The sequence below is a fragment of the Syzygium oleosum genome, unplaced genomic scaffold (assembly GCF_021117445.2).
Source record: "Syzygium oleosum isolate NSW1041296 unplaced genomic scaffold, Sole_v2.1 Sole_v2.03, whole genome shotgun sequence".
NCBI lineage: Eukaryota > Viridiplantae > Streptophyta > Magnoliopsida > Myrtales > Myrtaceae > Syzygium > Syzygium oleosum.
The window spans coordinates 7,554,246-7,578,186 of NW_026607487.1; the positions used below are offsets into that span (position 1 = coordinate 7,554,246).

The 23,941-nt window shown below is 44.5% G+C and overlaps 3 protein-coding genes, 1 non-coding gene and 1 pseudogene across 4 annotated transcripts; 2 read left to right on the plus strand and 3 right to left on the minus strand.

Annotated features, from left to right (window-relative positions):
- The first annotated feature begins 51 nt into the window (after window positions 1-51).
- Window positions 52-1,428, plus strand: LOC130137832 (uncharacterized). Its single transcript, XM_056310230.1, has 2 exons — window positions 52-615; window positions 759-1,428. The coding sequence occupies exons 1-2, from the start codon at window positions 400-402 to the stop codon at window positions 1,239-1,241; spliced, it is 699 nt and encodes a 232-aa protein (XP_056166205.1). The 5' UTR covers window positions 52-399; the 3' UTR covers window positions 1,242-1,428.
- A 127-nt stretch (window positions 1,429-1,555) lies between these two features.
- Window positions 1,556-5,901, minus strand: LOC115679172 (GABA transporter 1). Its single transcript, XM_030602759.2, has 7 exons — window positions 5,738-5,901; window positions 4,514-4,744; window positions 3,177-3,274; window positions 2,881-3,067; window positions 2,646-2,776; window positions 2,251-2,484; window positions 1,556-2,124 (listed from the first exon to the last, which is right to left on the minus strand). Exons 1-7 carry the CDS (start codon window positions 5,838-5,840, stop codon window positions 1,744-1,746), a joined length of 1,365 nt encoding a protein of 454 aa, XP_030458619.2. The 5' UTR covers window positions 5,841-5,901; the 3' UTR covers window positions 1,556-1,743.
- Window positions 5,902-15,321: 9,420 nt separating this feature from the next.
- Window positions 15,322-15,404, minus strand: TRNAL-UAA (transfer RNA leucine (anticodon UAA)). The gene has a single exon. It is a non-coding gene; the product is annotated as a tRNA-Leu (tRNA).
- A 108-nt stretch (window positions 15,405-15,512) lies between these two features.
- LOC115679114 (splicing factor U2af small subunit B-like) lies at window positions 15,513-19,231 on the plus strand (annotated as a pseudogene).
- A 1,725-nt stretch (window positions 19,232-20,956) lies between these two features.
- Window positions 20,957-22,335, minus strand: LOC115669334 (uncharacterized protein At4g22758-like). The gene is made up of 2 exons (XM_030590564.2): window positions 21,676-22,335; window positions 20,957-21,567 (listed from the first exon to the last, which is right to left on the minus strand). Exons 1-2 carry the CDS (start codon window positions 22,061-22,063, stop codon window positions 21,362-21,364), a joined length of 594 nt encoding a protein of 197 aa, XP_030446424.2. The 5' UTR covers window positions 22,064-22,335; the 3' UTR covers window positions 20,957-21,361.
- Between the last annotated feature and the right edge of the window lie 1,606 nt (window positions 22,336-23,941).

Here is a 23,941-nt window from a genome sequence, read left to right on the forward strand (position 1 = left end):
AAAACCGCATTCGAGGTTCTTCAGTCTCTCGCTCCCTTCTTATTTATTACATCGGAACGAGTTATCGACTTTTTCAGTGCGCTCGCCGGAAAAATTATTCTCGAGAAAAGGCCTTAATCTTACGAGATGTGTACTTTCTGACAATGAGTAGTCGGCTTAATTCGATGAGATTTTCTGCCGTGCCATGCCTGGAACACGGGATTAAGTTGTAGGGCTCAATTAGGTGACTGATGAAAATCCACCGACGATTGACAATCATTGTCAACCATCGGCCGGCTCAGAAAGGGTCCGAGACTGCTGCCATGTTTTGGTTCACAGCAATGTAGAAAGAACCTCATTTGATGCTACAGACATCGCCAGATCAGTACTCTTTGTGGCGAAAATCGACAAAGATTGACCATGTTTTGCCAACGAAGTTCGACTATTACTCCTAGAAACTTTGCAATTCTTTTATGTGACCAATTGATGTCATCGCAGGGCCGCTTTGTGATTAATGTTCTGCAAGGGTCATTGAACCGAAAGTATGGATTGTTGACTCTATGGATGACAGATACTGACGGGGCACATATCGGCGGCTGCCTCGCCGGCCCTCTAATTGCAGGCAACCAAGTTCAAGTAAAATTCATATCTTCATTCACTTTCTTTTACTTCCGATCCTTCAAAAGACTCGAATTTGAATTATCATTAGTTTTGCAAATTCTAAGTTACAAATATGCAACTGATAAGACCGGATTTTGGATTGGGTTTCTGTTAATCAGATTGTTTTCGGCACATTCGAGGATACTATAGAGAGAAAGTACAAGAGAAAGCGTTCGGCTACTGCTCCTGCGGCTGCGGGCGAAGTTGATGACGGCGAACTGGTGGATGTCCCCGTGTGCGCGGGTGAGATGGTGGAAGCCAATGCAAATGGCAGCTCTCCTGGACCTGAGGGCTCGGACGGGGGAGAGCCGATCATGGCCAGCCCTATTACTATTGTGCCACCAGCCTCGACTCTCCCCGAGGGATCGGAAGAGGAAGAGCCGATCATGGTCAGCCCTATTACTATTGTGCCACCGGCCTCGAGTCCCCCCGAGGGATCGGAAGAGGAAGAGCCGATCATGGCCAGCCCTATTACTATTGTGCCACCGGCCTCGAGTCTCCCCGAGGGATCGGAAGAGGAAGAGCCGATCATGGCCAGCCCTATTACTATTGTGCCACCGGCCTCGAGTCTCCCCAAGACACCGGACGACCCGAATGAGTGAGTCCATGGATATTTGTGGCAGTGACCCTGAGAAGTGAAGTTCTAGCCCTGGCGAATCGTTGTTTTGGAAGCTACTGTCGTCGTCTTCGATTGTCTGTTGTTATTTTCTTTCGGTTTAATTTCAGTGAATCGGACTTATCTAATGTGATCGTGCTTTATGAATAATGACTGTTGTCCCATTTCCTTCATGTTTGGCTTTTCTTCATTTCCAGATCAATTCTTACCATGGATTTATATATAGCATGTGCAGTTTCCATCTGAACCCTGCATGCGTACTGTATAAGGGGAAGAAGAAAGCAATCACAGCTCTGCGAATTTATCTCTCAAGCAAAGGAAATGCTACTGATAGTTCTTGCTTTACAAATTTCCACTGCTATTTTACCATGACTGCGAAAGAATTTCGGTGTCAGCAGTGGACGAATCGGTGTCCTGGTTTCAGTGAAGGGTGGCTAATATCTGCATTCATATAATCGGGCTAGCTTTTGAGAGCAAATTACATCTGTTTACAAATTAGCAAATAACTGGTACGTATCCGCGTCGAGGGCTATTTGCCTAACCGCAGCAACAGCTGCAACAACCGCCCCCGCTGAGAACACTGCTGCAATAGTGATGTTCAGCCAGAAAATGGGGCTTCGTCTCGGTGGCTTAAACGTCAAGTTGTAGAAGACCATGGGCAAGACGAAGTCGAGAGGCAGGAATCCGAATGATCCAATCAGAGAATTGATGTCTCCGAAGAAGGGGAGCATCGCCGCTATTGTTGTTGCCACAACGACAGATGTCGACCGAGAGATCAGGCGAGGTATGACATTCCGTGCAGAGAATTCCTCGCTCATGGGGTCCGCGAACATGTTCTCGAGAACTTCATTAGTAGGCTGCAGATAAACCTGCCCAAAACAATTCGTTCTTCTCATGTTACCGCCGTCACATATTCCACCGTGCGTGTGCACGAGAGAGAGAGAGAGAGAGAGAGAGAGAGAGAGAGAGAGAGAGAGAGAGAGAGAGGTTCTTACTACACCAACAGCTGACAGTTGGAGAATGGCGAACACGTTGGTCATCAAAATGAACCATTTCGGAACCAGCGCCTCCCCATCAACCAAGAAGTTGTTGAGGAGGAGCGCATCTGCTTTGTTGCCAAAAGCCCAATAACCGGAGATCGCGACGCTGAAGAAAGTGACCACGACCACGACATAGCAAATGCACAGCCCCTTGAACATCTTTCCCTTCACCGGAGGCGCCAACGTGGCCTATAAATCAATTTACACAGATTGAACATGATGGGCTAAAGTTCAACCGGTGGTACAAATGCTGAACCCTTATCGTTCATTGAATCTCTCCGCCTGACCGATTCAAGCGGACATCAAATCATACTGAGCTAAACAAAACAGACGCATCACGAGTATCAAACCTGAATTTCAGGAATAATCCCATTCCCGTACGTCGTCGCAATAATGGCGACAGCATTGAAGACACCGAAGATGCGACTTTCAATGCTCCCTACCAAGGAATAGTCCTTTTCGGGCCCCTTGGACGAAAGCCCTGCAACAGAAAGAGGAGAAACTCGACATCGGATATGATTGTCATGAACCAGTTTGCTTTGCTATTAAGCACTATTTGAATTTCATGTATGAGTTAATACTTACCGATGTAAATGGAAGCGCCGGTGGCACAAGCACTGTACAGAAGGGACAAAACCAAGGACACCAAATTGATGTGCCTGAGTGAGTGAAAAGATGGTACTTGAGCTAGGACTAACATCAAGCATCCGAATATTATGATGAACTCGAAGAGCTTCATCGTCCCATCTGGGTTCGACAGCAAGTAGATCGTCTGGGATTGTTTGATAAAACCATAAAAGAATGAGCTCTCTATACACTAAAGTATGACTAAGCATGTACAGAAACAGACAAGTAAAGTTTAAGCGTTTCAGTAGTCAGACCTTGAGGCATTCTCCTCCCAGAAGAGTGCTGCCAACAACAGCACCATAGCAGACCAAGAATTGGATTGGACCGACGTAAAACTTCCCCCATATCGGCCCTGCCCAAACCCATATTTGTTTCACTGTTAGCCTCGTTCACTTCAAAACAGTAAGCGCCATTTTTGGCGGCGCCGAACATGCCACACGCAGACACTTTTGCAAAAGCTTATGTAGCCGTATCGGGTTTATCTCTAACATTACACGTGATGACAATTGGCTTGACCAACGTTATCATAAGCTACTTACGTTCCACAATTTACTCTAACCTAAAGATTAGGCTCAGATAAACGGAAAGAGCTAGTAATTCGTGAATTCAATGACAAGCAGAATGGTCCTGAGTTATTGGTAGCTCAAAAACTACCCTAGGGCTACTTTGTACCACAGGGCGGCGTTAGAAATTGCAATGTCAAACGTTTCTCTTTCGTCGCTTCAAACTGTTGGCCGGACATGTTGTCCGACTTAGTATTCACCTAGTCCTGAACGAAATGAAAGTTGCGTTTCTCTGACCAAAGAGAAAAATGTCTTGTGTGCTGCTATCGATTCAATGGTCAAAGCACGGAATCTCGAAATGTCAACAAAGTTACGTGGTGTACATCACAAAAGAAAAGCGGGATGATTTGCGGCTCTGACCATGGATTGCAATCCAAAAACAGTGGATTGGGTACGATCAGGGCAGCTAGATCGAAAGCATCGTGCCCAAGGAGTTCAAGTAAACCATCCGGGTTCACATGTATCCACACATGTTTTTGAAACTCAAACGATTGACCACGTGCTTCGACACAACTTGTCCTAAAGTTCAAGGCCAATCTCTTCATCTCGGACACGGACTTCCGGGGTCGAACGTCGTCACCTAACCGCCAACAACTTCCTCACTTTAAAACAATCGCATGGTAATGTTACCATCATACGTGTTTCGAGCGCTGTCTCTTTCAATAATCATGTACTTTCAACCGGTTAGTTAGAACAGGGAGTTGCTGACGTCATCATGATGTCAGCCACTCGGACCAGGAACCCGGCAACCCGACTCAGACGATGATCGGACCTGAAGACCCGACCCGACCCGACCCGACCCGACCCGACCCGTTGACTAGTCAATGGTCGGACCGGTCCATGATCAACGGTCGGACTCAAAAACCTGCACCTATCACATGGGAGAAAGGGGACGTGATGTAGATAATTGTCCCACTCTAAAATATAAGATTTAACAGCTCATTGATAAGAAGATATTGAACTTTCAAGAGCAATGTCTTAAGATAAATGTTACTGTTGAGACGAATGCTACAATGATTAGGACTTACCCATGATGTCGTAAGCCATGTCTCTGAACCGAAGATGCCGATTGCCCACCTGGGCGTTGTGCTCCAGGACGAGCGATATGAGGTTGTAGGAATAGAAGCTCACGACCGCTCCGATGACCAGGCAAATGATCCCGCCCGTCCATCCCAAGAAGGCAAAGGCATAGGGAAGGCTCAGAAGAGGTGGCGCCACAATCGACGTGGTCAAGTGGTATCCGCAGTGCATCCATGATCCTGTTTCAATTCCAATTTCCAAATTAACAATCAGTTGATTCTTTCAAGTATTCTCACAAACTGTCTTTCGATAGTTAATTCGGACATGGACCGTGGGACTGCAGCCTAGGGATCAGCAAATTGTCTTAGATCCAACCTTTGGGGAAAAAATAAAGAAAGAAATGGAGAAAAGAAAGAAAGGACCTTGTACGTCAAGTTGTCACGGACAATAACGACGTGCCGCCAATTAAAAAATCTCGAGGACATAGTCGCCACTGTTTAATCGTAATTATCATTCTAAATTTCAAACAAGATGTAATTAATTATGATATCAATACTGCGAAAAGAAAAACGATTCGCCCGGTAAAAGTTGGCCGACGTACTTTCTCTTGAATTTTCGTTCTGTAGATGACATGTATATAGTCCGACTTCGTGTTATGCATTATCAAAAGTTGGTTACTATTTAATAAAATCATTTATTATTTTTTTAATTGCGAGTAAAGGGTAAAATTAGTGAAAACGACAAGCATTTTTCTTGGCCATATACGTCTTGGAATCAATGGAGATGCTTGCGGGGGATTGTTCTCCACTTTTGAGGTGACCCCCACCCACCAAATGGCCCCCAGCCCAAAGCTAAAGAGGTAACGTCACTTTCCTCACGGCTAAACAAGAAAAGATACCATTACATCGACCATTTATTTATCTTTTAATAATGATAATAAAAAGAAAGAATTCACCACCCAATGTTCTTGAAGTGCGCACATACACGAAATTCCAAACATTAATCGATTCATGTGATCGACAGCCTCACCTCAAAGGGAGGAGGGAAGGGGCTCGTAGAAAGTTAGATTCAACCCAGCACGCTCGTAGATATAAGAACGGTTGGGTACAATAAACTCGTTGACTACTGATAACAGAGACGGAGGAGGAGGAGGTGGCGGCGGAGGTGGCGGCGGCGGCCGGGGTTGCAGAGCACGAGAGAGAGAGAGAGAGAGAGAGGAGAGATGGAGTTACCTTCAGATTTGAGAACGAAGAGAGCACCGGCGTCGCGCTCCTTCGGACGGTGATCTTCTCCTTCTTGCACACCCACCGCCGAGCTCGGTCCCAGAACCCCCATCTCTCTCTCTCTCTCTCTCTCTCTCTCGCTATGCGTGTGTGGAGGAGAGAAGAACTCTAGCGAGTGTCTGGGATCGAGGCGGAGAATAATACGTAATTATATAGGCAGGCATGTGGGATGGACAAGTCAACGAGTTGCGTAGTCGTGAAGAAGATAACGATGACATGATTCGTTCCTTTTGACTCAGCCGTCCAATGGCCATTCGGTTCCACCTACCGTTCACGAGGTTCGCACTACCTGTATATTCCCCGGTCCCACCGGCTCTTGTATGAAATAAATCCTAAGTGTTTCACTGAATGCAAATTACTATCTCGAGGCTATTGGGAGGACAGATACAAGTTTCTCTTACTAACCCAAATTCAAACGGATCTCGATACGGGGTTGTCACCCAAGAGCACTCTAGGTAATCCTTGAATGCAAGACCACAATAAGGGAGACACATTCTCTTGGGATGTAATTAAGGTGACTAAACATGTAGAATCATATGCTCTAAGCAAGAAAGGAAAAAGCAGCAAAAAAACAAAAAAAAAAACTGAAAATACAAAGTATTATACAATTTTTTGTGGTGCTATGACGGTAAACAAAGCATAAAAATTCAGGGTTTCAATGGAGGTACTCCAAAGGAGGCGATAACCCAACTGACAAAATTCCCAAGTTTTTGTTTGAGGAAGTTTGACACCATGTGACTTAAAGCTGGAGGCTATTGACGCACTACTTAAACCCAAAATAACCAGGATCTGTTTTAGCGTGCAACACCACGGATCAGGAGAAATTCTGGTCCCGTGTAATCACGGTGACTAAAATGTAGAATATATGCTCTAAGCATAGAAAGGAAAAAGCAGCAAAAAACAAAAAAAAATTCCAATGCATTATAAATTTGGGTGCTATGACGGAATCAAGCTAAAATTGGGTTGCAATGGATGTACCCAAAGCAGGCGATAACCCAACTGACAAAATCCTAAATTTGTGCAGTGAACCATGTGAGGTGGAGTTGGGTCAGTATCACACCGCCCGGTGATCTGGTCCCTGCAGGGAATTGGTATGAGGAAGAGGCAGAGGAAGAGTCGCAGGTGGGGCCTTATGATAGGGGTATAGGGAAGAGGAAGAGGCAGAGGAAGAGTAGGTGGGGATGGGGGTTAGTTGCACAAAGTTATTGCTAGGCAATGGAGAAAGCAGCTAGACACGTTTAAGCGTGCATCATTATAGTACCGATCTCACACGTGCGCACGTCCACACACGTAATAAATGTACCTACATGTATATGTGCATTACACATGTACGCGCATAATTCGTGTCGAGTTATGTCCCGATCTTGTTTTCACCGAGCTGCTGTAGTGCACATGCTTTGAATTCGCGTTCGCTGTGGTCGAAGTCGGGCATCATCCGATCGCCCCCTTGGAATTCGAGATCAATCGCTCGTCAATTAGGAGGCACACATGTGTTGTAATCCTCACTGACCAGGCAAATGATCCCGCCCGTGTCCATCCCAAGAAGGCAAAGGCATAGGGAAGGCTCAGAAGAGGCGGCTCCACGATCGACGTGGTCAAGTGGTATTCGCAGTGCATCCATGATCCTATTTCAGTTCCAATTTCCAAATTAACAATTAGTTGATTCTTTCAAGTATTCTCACAAACTGTCTTTCGATAGTTAATTCGGATATGGACCGTGGGACTGCAGCCAAGGAATCAGCAAACTGTCTTAGATCCAACCTTTGGGGAAAAAAATAAGGAAAAAAAATGGAGAAAAGAAAGGAAGGACCCTTTCCGTCAAGCCGTCACGGATAATAACGACGTGCCGTCAATTAAAAAATCTCGAGGGCATGGTGGTCATTGTTTGATCGTAATTATCGTTCTAAATTTCAAACGAGATCTAATTAATTATGATATCAATACTGCGAAAAGAAAAAAATGATTTGTCCGGTAATAGTTGGCCGACGTACTTTCTCTTGAATTTTCGTTTTGTAGGCGACATGTACATAGTCTGACTTCGTGTTATGCATTATCAAAAGTTGGTTATTATTTAATAAAATCATTTATTATTTTTTTAATTGCGAGCAGGGTAAAATTAGTGAAAAGGACAAAGCATTTTCCTTGGCCATACGTCTTGGAATCGAATCCATGGAGATATTTATGGCCCCCCCCCCCCAACCAAGTGGGCCCCAGCCCAAAGCTAAAGAGGTAACGTCACTTTCCTCACGGCTAAACAACAAAAGAAATCATTATATCGCCCATTTATTTATCTTTTAATAAAAATAAAAAGAAAAGAGAAAGAATTCACCACCTAAAGTTCTTGAAGTGCGCACATACACGAAATTCCAAACATTAATCGATTCATGTGACCGACAGCCTCCCCTCAAAGGGAGGAGGGAAGGGGGCTTGTAGGAAGTTATCTTCAACCCAGTACGCTCGGACATATAAGAATGGTTGGGTACAATAAACTCGTTGACTACTGATAACGGACGCGGAGGAGGAGGAGGTGGCGGCGGCGGAGGTGAGATAGATCAGCGGCGACTCCTAGATAAAAAAAATGAACTTGAACCTTAAGTCGCGAATTGATATGAGCTAAGGAGAATCCGAGTTAAATCTAAGCTTAATAATCTATTTGCTGAATCCTAGGTGATGGTGCATCGTGCATCTTGAGGTAAGATCGCTGACACCACTCACCTCACTTACTCCACGTCTTGAGGCTATTTAACGGATAAAGTTTAAACCCAAACTACCATCCCAGAGCACTCTAGGCAATCCTTGAATGCAAGACCACAATAAGGGAGACACATTCTCTTGCGATGTAATTAAGGTGACTAAACATGTAGAATCATATGCTCTAAGCAAGAAAGGAAAAAGCAGCAAAAAAACAAAAAAAAAAACTGAAAATACAAAATATAATATAATTTTTTTGTGGTGATATGACTGTAAACAAAGCATAAAAATTCAGGGTTTCAATGGAGGTACTCCAAAGGAGACGATAACCCCACTGACCATATTCCTAAATTTGTTTGGAAGTATGAGCCATGTGATGGTGGAGTTGGGTCCAGTTCATTCACACACACATGGATCAAGGTCTGGTCCCGTGCATGGAATTGGGAATTTGCATTGATTCCATGCATCAAAGGGACCCTGCGAGATGTCGCAGGTCGAGCCACAAATGGCAGGAAATAGGTGAAGACACCACCCTTTCCTAAGAGAAAGAGGAAGAGGCAGAGGAAGAGTAGGTGGGGATGGGGGGTAGTTGGACAAAGTTGTTGCTAGGCAATGGAGAAAGCAGCTAGACACATTTAAGCGTGCATCATTGTAGTACCGATCTTACATGTGCGTACGTCCACATACGGGTATATGTACCTATATGTACATGTGTATTACACATGTACGCGCACATTTCGTATCGAGTTATGTCCCGATTTTGTTTTCATCGAGCTGCTGTAATGCACATGCTTTGAATTCGCGTTCGCAGTGGTCGAAGCCGGGTCTCATCCGATCGCCCCCTTGGAATTCGAGATCAATCGCTCGTCAATTAGGAGGCACGCATGTATTGTAATCCTCACTGTTTAGGCAATTGAATTTTCAATAAAGGCTTGCTGGCTGAATGCGAGCCAGTCGAACGACACCAAATTCTAGGGGTTGCGTAATCAATCGCAATTATTGTGAGCCTAGAAGAAAAGTCAATGAATCCATGAAAAGATTCGTAATTTGACCCCTAAAAAATAAGGAAAAAAAAAAGAGATTCGAACACCTAGAACTTTTGTTTTATGCTCTTCAATCAAAGGATTTTGACATCTTTTATTATTTGAGACGAATTCAAAATTGTTCGAATTGTATAAATGGCTAATTGCTCACATTGGTGAACGATCCAATCATTCACCTGAGAACCTCCAAGGCGTAAGCATCATATGGAAGAACACTGTTGTCGGCTTCTACCAGTGTATTGTCTCTGCACTTTTGGGATTTTGCATGGAATGGATCCTTTTCATTTTAGCAGCATTCGTGGAACGAACGGATGAGAATTGACTGGACCTCGATCACATGGATTGGGTCTGTGTACTCATTGTTCATGCAAGTCTCACACGATTAGTGGTTTGTTAAGCTTTTTATCAACATTATTGCTGCTACGCCCATGTTGACAATAAAAATTAGCTACATATCTCGCAGAAAACTGTCGAAATGCACCAAATTATCTCGACTTTTTCGCATACAAAAACAGAGAAGTCCCTTGTTTCTGCTTGGCCCACCAAACCAATCCGCCTAATGAACACCGTTTGCTTACCAATATATCCAATAAGTATAAATTTGTTTATATTTCTTAAAGGCCATCTTAAAATAGGTATATAACTTCAATTTGCTACAAAAGAGCTCCTATTCATGCAAAAAGATTGCCGGTCTTCATAGTAGATCTACTGTAATCAATGGTGTTGACTGCTGTAGTGGTGTTACATGTCTTGCCTATGCTTCTTTATTCTTTTTCTTGTTTGGGGCCCGTAATCTCGCACATGCTTATATCTACCTAGTACCAGCTAATCCGTCAACTGGGTTTTATTAATGGATGTCTCTGGGATACTCTCTATCGTCACCATTTTGAAAGGAAAAATGAACGTTTGTCAAGACATTTGAAATGGATTGAAGCATAGCAAAGTTTTACATGTCGTGATGATATGACACGAGCTGTACTATTGTCGAGAGCAGATTTGAGTCCTAATTTATATACATTGGATCATGATGGCGCAAATAAAGAAAGTAGTGCTTCAAATAATATGCAACTTTTGACATGACATGTTTATTTGATCAGATTGCCATAAGTTTGGAAAAATATTTAAGGATGTTTGTAAATTTCAAGAATAATGAATTTCTTCTCTTAGGGCAAATGTTATTACGTTTATTGTAATGAAATTACTCTCTTTTTAATCGAGAAAGAGTCCACTGTGATGTTATTTTTTCTATTTGAACTTAGCAAAAAACGAAATTTTAGTTTTTTATTCATAAATTTGTAAACACATTTCTTTTACACTGAAAATTGTGGCCATCGTTTTTTCTAATTTTAAACAAATTAAAAATTAAAAAACTTAAATTGATCATCTCGAAGGATTTCTCAAATGTGTTTCCATCAAACGGCCTATCTCTTTATGTTTTTTTTTTCAAATACTTTTTCCAAAAGCGAATCAAACACAATCTAAATTCAATAATTTATTCTTTTTTTCGAATAATTTTAATAAAGAACTACTAGTTCTTTTTTTTTAAACAAAAAGGACAAAAAAAAAAGAACGAAAAATTCCACCAAAACAGCCCACACTTTTTTCTAAAGCTGGCGACGCAATAATTGACCTTTGACTGGCAACTAACAATTTCAAGAAATTGTCCAATATGTTCAAAGGGTGCACAAGGCAATGGTTCTGTAAATTGACTCTTTTTGATTCCGTGCCCAGAAATTAATTTTGAGCATTTGAAGACATTTGATAACGGCCCAAAATTTCCATTCCTGAAATAGAAAAAGAACATAAATATATTTGGTAACTGCACAAATTTTTTTTATTAATAATATTTTTAAGTATTTAAATATTTCTTTCTTTCTTTTTTTTTTTTGTCTTCTCCTCCTTCTTGGCCAAGGCCTGGTCGCTGGCCTTTTCCAGCCCTCGCTTGAGTTGGCAAGGGCCGCCCTTGAGGCTCGCGGCCTGGGCAAGGGCAGCCCTCGCCGGATCTGGCGAGCGCTGGATTTTCGCCGCCGCCCTTGCCAGATTCGGCGAGGGCGGCCCTCACCCAGGCCATGAGCCTCGAGGCGCGGCCCTCGCCTGTGTTGCTGATCGCCGGTAGCCGGCCGGGCAAGAAGAACTGAAGAAGAAGAAGAACAGTAAAGAACAGGAAAGAAGAAGAAGGAAAAAAAAATAATTTCTTTTCCATTTCCAATTCCAATTCTTGTTCCTAGATAGCTTCTTGATTCTGTTCCAAAACTGATTCTGGGAATAATTTTTTGTAAATTTGCACCCGGGAACAAAAAGTTTACCAAACGGATTTTTGTTCCAAAACTGATTATGAGAACAAAAGAACAGAAATTTTTACTGTTTGGCAACTTGCCAAACGGGCCTTAAATTTACCGTACATATGTTAATTCAGTTATAAACTTTTTAGTTTTGCCAATTTAATCTTAAGTCTTTGCATGAAATTCCAATATAGTCATTCAGTCAATTTTCGCCGAAAATTACTGACGTGGCAGTCCAGTTACATGTTTTGCTTGTTCAATTGATTGTGTGAAATCGTGATGTCTCGTGCTCTTGTTTCTTATGATGAGAAACCGTGGTCATGAATTTTGGATTCAGGGTATTTGCAGTCAGGATGCTTATAGTATGAAAGAACAGTGCTACGCACTGAAAAGCGAGAGTGTCAAGTAAGACATGTAGCTTGTTGCATGTTGAAGTGCAAGAGAGGAGGAAAATTTACATGAAGAACTACTCTGAGAATTTCATTGCGGCGCTAATGTATTTCGCATTTGTGGCCGATTTCTGCTGATAAAGTTGAATGTAGCGGTAGGAATGTAGAAGAAGAATCTTGACTGGTTCACTGATTGCCTGAGTGGATACATGCGCGCGAGCATGCATGAAGATGTACGTATTCCTGATTTACTTAGTATGGCGAGCCACCTTTAAATTTTCATGCATCCTACAGAATTAGATAGAGTGGCATTCACTCATGAAATTTTTCATCTCAAAAATCTCTTAACGAGGAAAAGGACCAAAGCAGCATGTCACCCAATGGTGTGACAAATTATAGTATGCTTATTCGCCAAGACGTGGAGGTTAATTGGTGTTATGGCCATGTGCTCGAGAAATTTACGCGTAGCCACAGCGTTCTTTTTGTGCTTCTGAGTTCGTTACGTCTGTAGTGGTTCAAACACTTGTGCCGTCACAAGTCCGACTTCTCTTAGAAGCCAAGTAGCAGTACTCGTATGAAATTTGCTGATATCTGCTGAAGGCATGAATCCTGGGTCTGGGTTCATTGTCTGAACCTTGACTTGCGTGATTTTAGGTATCTGTTTATGATGTATTGTACTAGCAAAACTATGTTGGCTTGCGGTGGAGCGAGTGCGCTGATTATTTTATCAAGCTGCGAACAGGGCAGCTCGGTATGATGCTCTCTCTTTTGACATCTTTTTTTGATCCTGTATGCTTGTGTTATAGCTCTTCTTGATATGCCTTTGGAATCTGACAAGTGGGGATGGAAGCATGTAACTGTTTCCTGAGGGTTTGACAAGGGAAGTGGCACAAGGTGGTGGAAACGTAACCACTGTAATGTCCGGTATAATGGATGGGTCGCTCAGAGAAGCCTTTCAGATTCTGGAGGAAGAATGCCTTGCAAGGAAAAAACAAAGAGAGCTTCTACAAACGAAGGCAGAGGAAACACATGTGGAATTCACAACCCGATCATACTTAGGCTGAAAAGAATGTGTACAAAGAGGATGCAGATGACAGAGTGGCAAGATTTTTCTATGCTGATGGTTAAATGTCAATGTGATCAACTCTCCCCGCATTCGTAGAAATGAGAAAGGCATTGGCCCTGCATATGATTCCTTTCGAGAGAGAGGCTTTGTGATTCCTTCTCAAGTAGAGAGAGAGAGAGAGAGAGAGAGAGAGAGAGAGAGAGGAAGGATCGACAAGTTTGTGACCATTATTAGGGACTCTTGACCTCATACCGGCTGCACGGTATTCTGTTGGTCATTTCGCCGGCACATTAGGCTGCTTTCACAATAAGATATCTGTCTCAAGTCCCGGAGGACTTCTGTTCACGAAAGCAGTAGTATAGATGACCGCAACGAGGTGGATGATGTATTTACTGCTGTGCTTGGCAATGCAACCTTGAAGTTGGACCTGCGAATGTACTACAGATAATCTCACGCCTTGATCATGCCGATAAGTTTTCTGAAACATATTTTGGTCTCCTTGCACATCAAATTCTATACAGATGTCGATGGAAGAAATAGCTGAAACTCAATCCGTTAAACCTATAGTAATTTGTGCCAGGCAAATTGAGGAATGAGTAACTGAGTATGGACGCCTTTATCCTTGTAAATTGAGCCGAAGTCAGGAAGGAAATTCTGACCCGATTTCCGCCGTCTTAGCACCTTCATATTGCACTATCCAGAGGATTCTCGAAATAAAGGCAGCACTTCGTGAGGTGGTAATGAGCGAAGAATGGAAGAAACGGAAGCTCAGTATTCTGGATGACGTTTCCAATATGGAAGCCACCGTTTTAGGAGATGACTTTTGGAGCGGGGCCCTTTCCTTTATGCAGCTATGTTATCCTTCGCGAGTTCTTTGGCCACCTTCAACATAGAGAATTCTTTCATGGGTGCCGTTCATTACTGGCGGGTTCGGACACTAGAAGCCTTAAAGAGTTCTGCAATTGAAGAACTTCTACTGAATCAATACAAGCACTGTTGGAGCGGAGGTTGGATGAGTTGTTTTCCGCTGCAGGTTACATTCCCAATACTATGTTTTTCGGGAAAGGTCAAAACGAGGATAAAATAGTGATGAGGGGTTGGAAAGCGGTTCTTGGTAAGTATGAATGTGAAAGTGCAGCGAGACGGATACTGACTCAGTATTACCGATGGAGGAGCTCATCTCTTATCGGAGGCTTGAGGGACCTTTTGGTGAGGAAGATGCTGTCGTTTGTAGAGACAATCTAGACCCAATTGCATGGTCGGAGAATTTTGGTTTCGGAACTCCTCGTTTACTAACTTTAGAGATTTAGGTTCCGAGTCAAATTTCGAGTGTTAAGAGTATATATCAAGAGATGTGGCAAGCCGATGATTTTTCATTACGAGAAGCAGCTAACCGATTCGGGGTGCAGAGAATCGAAGATCTTTTCTCTGTTCAGAACCTCAGACTTCACATTCAGCATATGTGAATCCAAGTACTTCACCAATCAATCTGACTTGATTTCCAGCTCTCCCATCTGGAGAGAACATGAGATATTGCTCATCTTGATCAGACCAAAGGCAATAGTAAGTACATACGAAAGTAGCCTCAGAGGGCATGAACTGCATGGATCTGGGAGCTCCGAACTTGATAATTTCTCCGTCATTTAGAAGAATCCATCGCTTGAGTACTGACAGAGTAGGTAACAAGTGCCAAATGACTATTCCGAGGAGATCATTTCATTTTCTTCCGTCTTGGTGTTCAGCTGCCATAAGCGAATGCTGAAAAGATCAGGTTTGAGAGCTGAACCTGTGACCAATCTTGTGCTATTCATGCTGCTGAGAATAGCCATTGTGAAATGAATTTAGTCTCATCGAGCGAAACACTCGAGACATGTTGTGGTGAACCGCTCGCTCCTTGCGACACCGGGCTGTCCAAATCTCATGATGATGCTAATTAATCTGTCACTGTCCGAAAACTGAAATCTGCATAAGAAAAAACAGAAGGAGAAGGTGGATGGAGAAGCTCCAGTTCGTTCAACAGTTTCAAAGAGGCCATAGGAAAGCTTTTACCAAAAAAAAGGGTTGCTGGCTGTGGGGTTCGAACCCACGCGCACTTATGTGCAGAAGATCTTAAGTCTTCCCCCTTAACCTCTCGGGCAAACCAGCACCTCCTCGACAACCTCTCCGCATTATTAGATTTAGAACTGATATCTCAATGGAAACACCTAGAAACACGTGGCGTCTTAAAAATCCAACGGATCCCGTCGCCACCACGCAGAACCTCCAAAATCGCCGAAGCGCTCTCGAGTCTCCTCGTCGATCCCTCTTGTTGCTTTGCTTTGGTTTGCTTTGCTTTGCTGAATTCCGGTCATGGCGGAGCATTTGGCGTCGATCTTCGGGACGGAGAAGGACCGCGTGAACTGCCCCTTCTACTTCAAGATCGGCGCCTGCAGGCACGGCGATCGCTGCTCCCGCCTCCACACCAAGCCCACCATCAGCCCCCACGCTCCTCCTCTCCAACATGTACCAGCGCCCCGACATGATCACCCCCGGCGTCGACGCCCAGGGCCTCCCCATCCAACCCCGCAGAATCCAGGAGCATTTCCAGGTATAACTATTTGCCGACGCGGCGTTTCCCTCGCCTTCTCTCCTTTTTTTTCTTGCCGCTTCGGTTTCCGTTTCGTCCGTTTCTGTTTCGGTTTGGAACGTCGACGCCCGTGATCGGAATCCGATTGGGTTGAGATGTTCGTCCGTCGTCGTTCAACTTTTTTTTGGGCTCGAGATCGTTTTCGCCTTGCGGATTCTGATGAGGTGCCTGCTATCGGTTTATGTATTCGTTAGTCGGCAATTTGTGTTTGGTAGCTCTGGATTTTGAAAGAGAAGGAATTGAGTTGATTTACATGGTGGTTCTAAGGTACCTTCCAATCGGAAGATAGAACCGATGCCTTCTCTTTTACCGTTCATTTACATGATCATGTTGACGAGGTGTAACCTTGCTTTGATGTTTCGCTACTGTGAATGAGCGCACGATCGACCGTGTGATCATGTTACTGTATTGCCCAAGCGCGTTGAGTTCGAATTCCTGAATAAATTTCGTGGAAGTTGCTGGCTTAAAAGTTCTCTAACCTCTAACCGAGGAGGAGGACGTGCTGTTTTCTTGAATCCGCGGGATTCGCGGCTCTAGAGGCTTTCTATCGTTCGCATCTTGTTACCCGTCAAACTGTATCTAATCTATCTTATCGCGACAATTGATGACTGCTGTTGTACTGGGACTTTCTGCTATCATCTACCGGTCAGTGTCTTGTTTCGATCATGCGGAAAACTTCCACCATCAACACTAGTACTGAGGTCGGATGTGTTTCTTGCCTGGCGTTGCAGGATTTTGACGAAGACCTGTTTGAAGAGCTGAACAAGTACGGAGAGATCGAGAGCCTGAATGTCTGTGATAACCTCGCCGACCACATGGTACTGCTCTGGAAACTGACATCGAGAACATCAGGGATACTCCTTTTAAAGACAATTTAATTCTTAGTAGTCTGTTTTTTTTATTTCCTGAGCAGGTGGGCAATGTCTATGTTCAGTTTAGAGAGGAAGAACAGGCGGAGAGGGCCCTTCAGAGCCTGAGTGGAAGATATTATGCAGGTTAGGGAACCTCTTGTTGGTGAAGCACTTGAGTTTAATTGACTATCCATTCTTGGTTTATTATGTTTGGCGTCTTACATTTCAGGCCGTCCCATTATTGTTGATTACTCTCCGGTGACCGACTTCCGAGAAGCCACCTGTAGGCAATATGAAGAAGACAAGTGCAACCGTGGTGGATACTGCAATTTTATGCATTTGAAAAGCATCAGCAGGTACATGATGTATTTAATTAGCTTAGCTAAGTCCAATGTTTTTGCATGATTCTTATGAGACTAGTTGACATCTCATATGTAGGGAGTTGAGGCGGCAATTGTTTGGGAGGTATCGACGTAGGCACAGTCGGAGCCGGAGCCGGAGCCGGAGCCGAAGCCCCTATCGGCACCGTAGCTACGAAGAGCACTCTCATGGAGGAAGGGGATATGGGAGGAGATATGAAGAGTATGACTATCATGATAGCAGGAGCAGGAGGCACAGGAGCACTAGTCCTGGCCACTGGAGAGGGAGAAGTAGGAGCCCACGAGGAAGGAGGAATGCCAGTCCAATTAGGGAAGGTAGTGAGGAGAGGCGTGCCAAAATTGAACAATGGAACAGGGAAAGGGATCAGCAAGAAAATGCTAAAGTGGCCAACTCTAACAGTAACAGCAATGGCAATCTTGAAAATGCTATTAATCAGCATGTGAAAAATGGGGATTTGTGTGCATATCAAAAGCAGCAGCAGCCGCCTTCTCAGCGTGGAGTATGTGGATATTGATTGAATTCGAGTTAATGGTTTGTTTCTTTCTCCTGTTCATTTCAATTTCATAGCAATTTTGCAGCTATCTTGATGGAAGTTTACCATTAAGTGAAGACATTTTTTTAATAAGTGAATCTTACTGCACGTTTTCCACTGTGCAGGTGGTGTGCAGGTTCAGTGTTCTGTGATATGATAATTAAAAAAAAATTACCTCAAAGCATCTTCATCATGATTATAGGATGATTGATTTCATGTGTGATTTGCATCCATGCCACCTTCCTTTTTTCTTTCTACCAATTTGCCGATACTAAACTTGGCCCATCTGCCTCTGCAACTTTTTCCTGCAAAGTCCTACTTTATTTCTTGGGCAACTCTGTCATTCTTTTATGACGTAGTGAGCCTGAGTCCTACTTAATTTTGGGGTAACTCTGTCATTATTTTATGGCATAGTAGGGCATGCTCCAATCAATTTCTATCCATAAAATGGAAGAATAGTTCTTAAACTATCTATGGTAGTGCAAGTCCCCACTTGTTTCCTGCTTGATTTTTGCTTACAAATTTTTACAAAGGTGTTAACACAACTTTGTGATTACCGAAATTCCCTGACATGTAGCATCTTTTGGTGGGTCTTTGGCTAATGAATTTTTGTTATCTTGCTTGAAGATTGTAAATATTAACTGTTAATTGAAAAAGTGTCTGCATTTCCTTTGGAATCATCAGTCTTTATTTGATGGGCCACTGTGACTTGACATATCAAAATGACCCATAGAAGATCATGTTGCCTTGGCAATTGATATATGCACAATATAATATGACAAACTCGGTAAGCCCTTTCATGTGTGTCATTTCTGGATTAATTCTCAGCTTGACTTGTTTTTGTTACTTTTATATACTTTTCATTGGAGATACAAGCATAAAGTTAGTAAACTTGGCCTTTGCCAATGTGCTTGTGGCATGTAGTTTTAGGTCATTTATGCATCTTTTACGCTCAGGAATTCAGTGCGCGCACATCAAGACTTATGTCGAAGCAAACTTCCACGGTTTTGATGGCTCTGCTTTCTGTTTTCACTTTCTACTATTTGCGAATTATGTAAATTAATAATGATCTTACGTACCTTTCAAGTCTTGCAGGTCAAGGTTCTGCATTTTTCCAAGTGGATCCAGTCTTTTACATCTTTAGTTTATTAAGAGAAAAAAAATTGATCCAGTGTTTTGATCGTGGTTTCCCTGTATGTACAGGTGGCCTGTCAGATCGTGGAGAATTGGGTCTGGAGGTTCTGTAGTTGTTTTGGATCTATCGGAGTACTGTAAGGTCATGCCTTGCTTTATTTTATGCATACCAGATTGGAAACAGCGATGTTAGTTGCTGTTTACTGCTTTGATCATCATGAGGACTCTTGTTACTTGTAGAATACTTGCAATCCATATGACGAAATGTTTAATGGCTCATAATAGCTAGATTTGATTGTGCGAGGATGAAGCAAACCGACTAGCGGTGGTCGTCGTTTCGGAAGACGCATTTGCATCCCGCGATTTGATGAACTTCCTGGGAAGTCATTGTCCAAATTGTTGTTTTGATTTGATAGGAAATAGCATGCAAACTGAATCATGCCGCGGATGTTCTTTTGGTCGACCTTGTTTTGTTCACTAGTTTTAGACCACAAGACTCGGACAAGATTGGGATTTCCGTGCGATATATGCTTATAACTGAGATCCAATTACCGTGGCGAAGGAGAAAAAGATACTGGGTACTTGCGTACTGACCTGCTTTCCATTCGTGTTGCGTCGTTCGTTGCTATAACAAATCAACGAGCTCGAGAAGTTTAACTAGTACTGGAATACATTGGGACCTTCAGTGCATATATGCTTTTCCCCAGTGACGGAGGTCCTGATTTATGTTGCCGTCTCGCTTCGATTATCATTCTTGAATCGCATAATGCTTGACGGGGTGTTCTTGGTGCTCATCAAGGCAAATGCCAACCAAGAAAAGGAAAAGGATAAAAGGGAAGAGAAGAAAGGATGATGAGGAGCACTCAGAAGCCTTTTGTGCGAGTTCATTCACCACTTTCGTAAGATCTACAACAGGTACCATCATGGATTTTGTGTTCTTTGAAGGACAGGTTTGGGCATAATTTGAGTTGCACCGCAATTACAGGAGAGGTGTCGGGTTATTGGATTAGGAAATGGATGTGGGTGAATTAGAAGCACGACACATAGTCGATTCTCCACGTCATATCAATGTTAAATGACTTCATATCTGAAACAAATTCAATCATGCTTTTACCTTGTATTTACCTGTAATGTGAGGTTCGTAATTTAAGTATACGCACATAATATAGTAAAAGAATAGTTCAGAAACGTATTACATGTGGAGGAGCATGTGACTAAAGTTTCGGCGAGAGTTTGATTAGAGTCGATGCCGAATGCGCTTCCGCATACAGTTTTTCAATATATTTTTTGATAGTACGTACATTTCTTTATACAACCGCATGTACGATATATGGTCGATTTGTCTTTCACAACTAGTTACGTGATCATGTATAAAACAAAAATTTGGATGGAGTCTTGGGTCTACAGCGCTTATTGCCACGAATTTCAAAAAGGCGGGGGGTCGAGTTGTGAAGTTAGCGAAACAACAAGTAGGAACTTGCCATAATCCCAAAGAAAAGGAAAAATAAAAAAACCAAACAAAAACCAAAAAAAAGAAAAAAAAAACACCCCCAAAAAAAAAATTAAAAAAACAAAAAAAAAAAAAAAACCAAAAAAAATTAATTTTTTTTTTTTAATTTTTTTTTTTTTTTTTTTTTTTTTTTTTTTTTTCCCTCCCCCCCCTCCCCCCCCCCCCCCCCCCCGGCCCCCCCCCCCCGCGCCCGCGGGCCCCCCCCCCCCCCCCGGCCCCGCCCCCCGGCGCCCCCCCCGCCCCCCCCCCCCCCCCCCCCCCCCGGCCCCCGCCCCCCCCCCCCCCGGGGGGGGGGGCGGGCGGCCCCCCCGGCGCGGCCGCCCCCCGGCGCGCGGGGGGCGGGGGGGGGGGCCGCCGGGGGGGGCCCACGGCCCGCCGCGCCGCCCCCGGCGCGGGCGGCCCCCCCCCCGGGCGGGCCGGGGGCCCCCCGGGCGGCCCCCGCCCCGCCCCCGGGGCCGCGCCCCCCCCCCCTCCGGGCGGGCCCGCGCCCCCCCCCCCCGGCCGCCCCGCCCCCCCCGGCGAGGGAGAAAACGGCAGGGAGAAAAGGAGAAGAAGAAAAAGAAAAATTAAGAAAAGAAAAGAAAAAAGAAAAAATAAAAAAAATAAAGAATTTTTTTTTTTATTTTTATTAATTATTTTTGAATTGGTTTTTGATTTTAAGAATTAAGAAGGAAATTTATTCTCCCCTAACTTATGGGGCGGCTGTAAAAACGTTCATTCCATTGCGTGGTCGGTCTCATCACGTGGATCCCACGATTAAATTTTGTTTTAAAGGATGAATTTATAAGACGACAAAGCTCTTCATTACAGCAACAGCAAGCACATTAAATTTCACAAGACGGAAGCTCCTCCATACATTGGCCCACGAACAGTGAAAGTCTGTACAAATATAAAAACGAAAAAAGAAATTGGAAATCTACAACAAACAGCGCGAAAGGTCAAGAGACGGTAGACGCGATCACGCATGGGATTCGAACCGCTGCGGCGGTCATACTTTCGATGGAGGATACTACTTAATGATCGCGATCAACTCTGCGAATGGCGGAGGTGATCGGAGATGGCGGCCAACTACTGTAGCCAGAAATCCATGAACTTGAACCAATTGAAACCGGCCTTTGCGGCTTTCTGAGCTTCGCGAGAGCACGACGAAGTCGCCGCCGCCGCCGCCGTCGCGCCGCCGTCGCCGGCGGCACGACCGTCCGCGAGGGCCTTCTTGGGACAGACGAAGAAGTTCCTCGATCCTAATGCCATCAGCTTCTCCTCTCTATCCAAACCTGCAATTCCGAAAGAACAAAATGGATAAGAGACTTTCGATTCGGGCGCGATGAGGAGAAAGCCGCACATGAACGGATCGAGACGGCGTGGCGTTCCGATTCTCTTACTTTCCAAGCTGAACTGCGAATAGTGGAGGTCGAAGCGCGACGGATCGTCAGACGCCAGGGCGGGACGCCGCCCTTCCTTGGCGTACTGCCTCACGACGGCGGCCACCAGATCGCCGACCGTCGACTCCGGCGTCGTCACCACCTGCACGGCCCCGACGCCGCCGAGCACCGTCACGTTCAGCAGCAGCTTCGTCAGCCGCGGCCTCGGCTCCGCCGGCAGCCACGGCGGCGGCGGCGGAAGCTCCGGCGCCGTCATCGGGCGGCGCAGCTCCTTCGCCCCCGCGATCGCCGGCGGGACGCGGCCGTGGAACGAGGACGCCTTCTTCGGCGACTTCCCCCTCCGGCCCCTGTCCTCCGGCGCCGTCCGGTGAGACTTCGAAGTGGGCATGGCCGAGTTACGTAATAGAGAAGTAGATGTTCGGCGGAGCAGGAGGGGGGGGGGGGGGGTTACCACCGGCGGCTACCGCAAACGGCGGTAGCGGAAGAAGCGGGGGCGAGGGAAACCGAGAGCTGGAGAGTGGCTGGGGCTCTCAAGTTCCCGGTGGCCGGCCGCTATCATAACCAGAGTGGTCAAACCGTAAATTACGGAGAAAACGGAGGGCAAAGGAGGTCTTGCAGGGGACGAGGATGGCGGACGACGAGGAGGAAGATGAGGCTTTGGGCGCGACTTATAAAGGAAAAGGCGAAGAGAGATACCAGAGCCCCGCTCGCGAGAGTGGCCTGATACTTGCGATGCGTGACCGGCTGTAACCGGTCGACCGAGAGAGAGAGAGAGCATAGATCGAGCTCGGAGGAGACCGGCATTTGCCCGTGGCGAGTGAATCCGGGCTTTTGCTTGTTTAAGGCTTGCAAGTTAGGAATATGCGAGTGAAATCAGTCATTTTCAATCGGTTCCGACAGATTATTCGGCGTACCCGGAGAAGTCTCCACGTATCATTATTTAAATGGGGATCTTAGTTTTGCATGATCAATGTGATTTATAGGTCAATATGATATTTTTTTCTTTTCGTAAACCCAGATGAAATCAAATTAATCTGAATCGTTAGATTTGCCGAAACGTACGTGAAACTCACAAATTTTTAATAGTTTTGACTCAGTTTAAAATATAACTCGCGGGTTCTATATTAATTGAGTGTATTTAGCCATTTTAGAGAATTTTACAATTGACAGGTGTGAGTGATGTCGTGGGCTCACATGACCCAATGTATCCAATATCGTGATATATTACATTCTTAGATTTGGATCGCTATGAATCGAGCCCGTCAATTACCACGAATTCAAGTTGTACATAAACGTCACAAGGCCTATTATCTCTTGATCCGGAATATAAAATAAGAAAGAAAAAGAAAAAGAAACAGGAGGATTCGCCACTGGGTCGCGTAAATATATTCTTATTCCAATTAAATGATCTCTACATCTCGATCGTTCTATTCTAATTGAACAATTAGCTGGATTGCGCGGGATGAATATCTTTGACTCCATACTTAGAACAGATGAGGATGGATGGAGAAGGAGAGGTGGGGCATTCTGCGCTTGCTTCTTCGACAATTCTCTCCCGTGCTCAGATCTGTCTTTCTTTTTATGTGCCACGAATTAAATTATTTGTCGCCGAATCAATCAATATATAAATATCATATTATATCGAAAGATTCAAAGACATGAAACGATGATAACGTGGTGTAACCTAGATATTGGCCGAGAAGGGGATAAAGGGGATAAAGATAAGCAAAGAGACCACCCGCCTGGGTGGCGCTGCTGGAGCGCGCACTCTTCCTCTCGCAAAAGGTTGAGTGTTCGAATCCCGGGCGCCGCAGGGTGACTTAACCGGTGGTACGTGTATGGTGGCTAGCACGTGTCGCCCCCAGGGTTTACTCCCCGACTGTCGGCCGTACGGGGGTTCCCTGGATTATCAAAAAAAAAAAGAAAAAAGAAGATAAGCAAAGATGTCCCGATAAAATCCAGCACATGCTGATTAGGGCCAGTAGAGTATATCAGTCCCGTGTGACCTTGATGTTGTAGTTTGATTGGATGTACTGCAATTCAATAATGTTGGGTCAGCTTCTCGCACGGTGACGGACGTTGGATTCCGCGAATATCGAGGACTGCTTAATATTAAGGCCAAATTCTTTTTAAAAAGCATTAACTTTAGTTGAAATCCCTATTTGAAAAGTGACACAAACGGCATCTGAATTTTAACTCAACTTGCAATTTGATTTTTGGACCTTTAATTTTTCAATATGGTCCCAATGTCGTTCCAGAACTTGGC